The sequence below is a fragment of the Onychomys torridus genome, chromosome 8 (assembly GCF_903995425.1).
Source record: "Onychomys torridus chromosome 8, mOncTor1.1, whole genome shotgun sequence".
Lineage (NCBI taxonomy): Eukaryota > Metazoa > Chordata > Mammalia > Rodentia > Cricetidae > Onychomys > Onychomys torridus.
The window spans coordinates 21,706,772-21,712,737 of record NC_050450.1 but is presented as its reverse complement, the minus strand read 5'-3'; the positions used below and the strand labels follow the sequence as shown (position 1 = coordinate 21,712,737).

General features: G+C 45.0%; 1 protein-coding gene across 1 annotated transcript; it reads left to right on the top strand.

Annotated features, from left to right (window-relative positions):
* The first annotated feature begins 1,024 nt into the window (after positions 1-1,024).
* Smim23 (small integral membrane protein 23) lies at positions 1,025-4,034 on the top strand. Its single transcript, XM_036194981.1, has 4 exons — positions 1,025-1,114; positions 3,307-3,358; positions 3,534-3,601; positions 3,822-4,034. Exons 1-4 carry the CDS (start codon positions 1,025-1,027, stop codon positions 4,032-4,034), a joined length of 423 nt encoding a protein of 140 aa, XP_036050874.1.
* Positions 4,035-5,966: the final 1,932 nt, after the last annotated feature.

Genomic DNA, 5,966 nt, shown 5'->3' with positions numbered 1-5,966 from the left:
CCTAAGACAAAGGACAGGGGCAATAATCTGGATGAATCTCCATGGAGTCACACCCATGTCACCTCTGTAACCATGGCTCAAAACCACCCAGAAATACGAATGTTTAGAAAGCATGGCGTCTACACTGGGTGTGTTGACTTCTTCTTTGCCATCACCCCCCTAACAGCCATTCATAGTGTATTGATGAGGTGCAGGGATTGTCGATGATCTAGAGATGACAGAGTGCACGGGAAGTTGTGTCTTGATTACACGAAGGTTCTGTGTCATGTTATACACAGGTATACACATATATCCAAGGTCTCATGGATCCTTGACACCCATGTGCTTTTAGAATTCTGTATCTTGGAAGGTACCAAACCTACAGATATGACATCAGTATTGAAAAGTAAACACAAATATATTCACACACATACAAGTACAAATAAAACTGGGGAGCCTAAGTAAGACTGGTTGATTAACCCACACCCCAGCTATGAAGCCTCCTACCACAATGCAAGATGATACCATGGGTAGAAACTTGGAAAGACTCTCTCTGAATTCCATGTTACTACTTTCATCTGGGTGGGAACCTATCATGATCTCTGTAAATTTTTCAATTTATTTTCAAAATGGCTTTTATTGGTCTTTTTTTCTATTTAAAGATTTACATTTTAATAATAACTTGCAAATCTATAAGAAGATAGAGGAAAATTCATCTGAAAACCTGTTCACAGCATCTCTTTCTGACCATTGCTTTCCGAATGCGTGCGTGTGTGTGCGCACGCGTGTGCGTGCATACATGTGTGCGTGTGTGTGCACGCGTGCGTGTGTGTGTGTGTGTGTGTGTGTGTGTGTGTGTGTGTGTGTGTCTATAATATGAGAGGCAGCGCTAAGACTCAGAGTGGTGGGCTTTGCTGTCTTCTGCCTTCTGTGACATCAGACCTCATGCTTGGCTGGTGACAAAGAGTGGGGGGAGGGGAGCACCTACCTGCCTGTCCACCAAGAGTACTTCCATCCACCTGAGGAGTCTGACCTGAGCACAGACATGGCAATCCAGAAGATGGGTGGCAGGGTGCAGGTGGCAGCTGAGCTGCTTGAACAGAGAAGGAGCAGCCACAGTGATGACAGGAAGCAGGTACGGCCAGGGTACATGCTGCTTCCCCTGTCCCTCCCTGCCTCAGACCCAGGGACTTAAGTGTCCCTTCCCACAGCCTCACACACCCCCTCTTCATTCTCCTTTGTACCAAATGAGAGAGTGTCAGCGTCTCATTTGGAAACAGAACTTTGTCTCTCACAATTCATACATTAAAGACCTAACCCCCAAGTGACTTGACTTGTAGACAAGGTTTCTAAGGAGGTGGCTGCTGTTAAGTCTCTGATCTCATGGGCCAGGCTGTACCCTTATTGGAAGAGGCAGCAAGGAGTACATGGGTCAGAGGATGAGCCACCTGAGGACACTGGGAGAGGCGACACCTGAAAGCCCAGGAGAGAGGCTGCATCCCACAGCCTCAATTGATGGAAAATCTGTGTCTACTGTTCAAAGCCTCTAGTCTGTGGTATGGTGGTACTATCGTGGCATGGCAGTGCCAGCGTGGTGTGGTGGTGCTAGTGTAGCATCGACAAAAGATAGACATGCAGAACGATGAAGCAACAGAGCCGAGAACACCATGTGATGCACCAAAGGCACCAATATAACTTAATGAGGAAAATCATCCTAAAAATAATTGCAGGACAACTGGCTATCTGTGTTTTTAAAACTTTCCAGCCATATTCTACATTACATACAAAATTTACTCTAAAATGGATCATATACATAAATTAAGTTAAAATAATAAAATGTTTAGAATAAGAGAAAATAAACCTTAGAAGAGACAAATATTCTAGACTTCACACGAAAAGCACACCCCCAAAAGGGTGAGCTGGGCTTTATAAAAAGAAACTTGTTCATTTTCAAGAGATACTGATGTGAAAGTGAAAAGATAAGCCACAGAGTCGATAAAATATTCACAGTGAATATTTTCTCAACTACCTAGATCCAAAATATTCCAAGAACTCCACAACTTAATCAAAAGACAAGACAGTCCAATAAAAAAAAATGAGCAAATAACTTCAATAGGCATAACAAAGATATGCAGATTAATGCTCACCAATAAAGCCATGATGAGAGGCTAAACCTCCAGACTGGAGGATGGCTCAGCAGCTAAGAGCACTTGTTGCTCTTGCAGAGGTTCCAGGCTTGTTCCCAGCAGCCACATGGTAGCCAATAACTGTCTGTAGTAACTCCAGTTCCGGGTGTTCCAAAGCCCTCTTCTGACTTCTGTCCATATCCGGCATACATTTGTTTATACATACATACATGCAGTCAAAACAATTATACACATAAAATAGTCTTTAAAAACCAAAAGATGCTAAACCTCATCGATCATTTGGAAAACATTATAAAACAGATTGAGATGCCTTTACATAATAGCAAGAGAATACCTAAAATTAAGATTGACAATACTAAGTGCATACAAAGATATAGAACAACAAGAATTCTCTGACTGGCCCATGGGACAAAGTGGAGTAAACAGCTTGAGAAACAGTCCTGCATATTGTTCTAGAATTAAGCATACATTCACCCTATATATTGGCATTTCCATGTCTGAACAGTCACCCAGCAGAAATGAGAGACACAAAGACAGGGCACACGCATGTTTAAAGCACTTTCGTACATGACCACCTCAAACTGTAAACAACCCACCAGGAGGTGAGGATCAATGGTGTTAGGCCCATGCAACACACTCATCAATAAAATTGAACACACAAAAACATGGCGCCCCATCAGAAACATTACACAGAAGACATCATTGACTCTTTTCCACAGAACTCACAAATGGGCACAATGTGAGAGTCGGTGCCCCGGTGAACTGACCGAGAGAGGCGTGGGAGAGCTCTCCAGATGAGGGCAAGAGTTAGATCTTCATTGAGGTCACACGTAGACACCTGTCAAAACTGATCAGACAGTGCATTTAAAACATGTGCATTTTGTTGTATATGAACTAGACACCCATAAAGCTGGGGCCTCCCACAGTTCGACTGGAATAAAAAGATTTGGAGTGATTCAGGACAGCGGGGTGAACGAGGAGGAAGGGGAAGATATAAATGTTGGAGCAATGCCCTGTCGTCTGTTTCTGCAATGGTTGGAAGCATGTGTGACTTAGATCCGGGGTGGATATTTCTACCAATGACTGATAGCTGCCCCATGACTGAACCCCTGACAGGGGTTCAGAGCATTCTGCACCCAGGAATCCACCTTCCTGTCTCCTTCCTCCCTTCTCCTCCCAGACGCTGTTAGCACTGCTGGTCTTGGTGCTGTACCTGGGCACAGGGATATCAGGTGAGCATTCTGGAACCCAAGAAAGGAGAAACCAAATCCCTAGCGTGGGATGGAGGTCCTCAGTAGGGGTGCCTGTGAGGTGCCCCACACCCTGCCCATTCCTACTTTCCCTCCCGCTGCAGAGACCAATCACACTTAGCGGACTGTTTGTTAAGGGTACCCATGCCTGTTTCAGGAAATGGCTGGGAAGGATCCGGAGGGATCAGGGACTGCAGCCACCCTCAGAATCCCGTGGTATCCCAGGTAACACTTGGAGATGTGCAAAGGGGCCTGGGAAGGATTCTCAGAGGAGGTGTCACCAGCTAGCTAGTGTGGGAGGCTAAATAGGAGCTAGTCAGGTGGAGAAGGTAAGGTGGGGTAGCCCAGGCGGAGTGAGCAACATGTGCAAAGGCATAGGGAACTTGCTCAAACGAGAAACCCTCCCTAAAAGTTTGAAGATACAACTTTGGTGTCTGCCTTTCAGGGCCTTGAGTATCAGGCCAATGAACCTCCTGAAGAGCCAATAAGGACGCTCAGGAAGTGGCTGAAGACAAACTTGCACGGTTTTTTGGAGAAGCTAGAGAGAGAAGTGAGAGAGCTGGAACAGCTGGTTCGCGACCTGGAATTCTGGCTTGATGCGCTTCTGGGAGAGCCGCACACGGAAGATCTGTGCTCTGCCCACAAGGGTCATTTGTGAAGGGCAGGTGCTGGGACCTGGGGAGCAGAAGAGAAGCCCATGAGGCTGGGTTCTGATGCTGCTTGCTGCTCCAGGCTTGAGACAATAAAGTGGCTGAGAGGATAAGGGGAGTGTTCATGAGCATCGAGGAACAATGGGGTGGGGAACCATGCCTATGGCCACCAGACCAGGGCAGCTCCCAGTGGCTTTGAGCTCATCTCTTCTTTCCCATTCACTGGAGACAATGAGTGAATTTCCTTAATCTCTCTCTTTTAATATATATATATGTGTGTGTGTGTGTGTGTGTGTGTGTGTGTGTGTGTGTGTGTGTGTGTATGTATGTATATGTATATATATACACATGTGTGTGTGTGTGTGTGTGTGTGTGTGTGTGTGTGCATGTGTGTGCTCACATAGGTGCTCAGGTCTATATAAATGTGTATGTGCAAACAATGAGCCTCAACAGGCAATGCCCTCCCGGTGCTGTTAGTAACACATTACCACCACTTGTGAGCTTCCAGACTCAGGGATTTGCTGTAGCTGCCTGAAGGAACTGAGACAGTTTCTTCACTTGAGATGAAGAAATCTGCAAGCTATGGTGTGCCCCTGAGAACCATGGAGGTGCCCAGTTGGTGCGCATGGCACACGTGTCCTGTTGGAGCTGCTGTTGACAGTGTCACTGAATGGGCACAGGAACTCAGGAGCAGGAAACGATGGGAATCTGGTGTAAGAAACAAAGCTGACGGCGATGATGATGAAGGCATCATGAGCCCTGGAGACTTTAAAAAGTGTGGAGAGAAAACCCTCTCTTTCCATTTAGAAGATCAAACAGCCTTGGTTTTACCCAGGATTCTCCCTTCCCATTACCTCCAGGAAACTGAAGCATTTGGTGGCTTCTAATTGGAATTATGTCTGCCTTGCTGTCCTGGGCTATCCGCCGGGCCCTTTCTACGATTTTTGTTTTCCTATGTTAATACAGTTGCTGCATGTGTGCCAATTGCTAAAAAGTACTCAACTCTTTGGGAAATCGTACTAGTTCCAATTAAATAATCCCAGCAGACAGCTGTCACCCAGGGAATGGCTCCATAGTCGGTTTGCCCAGAGGGATTAATCAGTTGCCATTGGGGATGGAAAGTCTTGCAAATTACCATCACGATGTTTTCACTTTGGGTCTCTGGCAAGGACGGAGCCAGAGTCTGTGTTTTCTCATTTGCACATCTTTAGCAAGCGTTCTCTGGGAAGGATTGGTCCCACTTGCATGTATAGCTCCACATTACCATGCAGGGTTGAAGCTATACCAAAGCATGCACACTGCAGGGGCTTTAAAAGACACTCAAGCATGATCTCAACCACATGCACTTTACACACAAGTCTCCGTCTCAGTAGAAATTCGACCATATCTGCAACATGTATTACATATGCTCATATTTGTCTGTCCCTTTATATGTATTTATATTATGTAATCCAGATAGTTTATATTATATGCCATATTATTTTTATATTATTCAACCATACTATTTCTGAATCTGGGAATCCCAAACCTGGAACATTCCTTTATCTGAGCCTTTTTGAGCCACAGATGGTAAGTTCACACCTGTCCTCATGAAAAACAGAGCCCTAAAAATACTGCACTAAGTGACCCTCAGGCTGTGTGTGTTCATTGCACACAAATAATAAGTTAATTTTGTGTTTAGCTAGTGCCCCATCCTTAAGTCATCTCCTTAGGTAATGCAAATACTCTATAATTCAAAAACTATCCAAACCCAAAATATTTATAGTCCCCAGTATCCAGGGAAGGATATTCAACTTATATGTATTTATAAAATATGTTCTTATATATATGCAAATGTGCATACATTTGTGTGTGTGCATTTGTATCTAGGTGCTCCAGAGCACCATGGGAGTGGGGAACTTGGAGCAGGAAGGTCTTTAAGAACTCAAGATGGCTCCCAT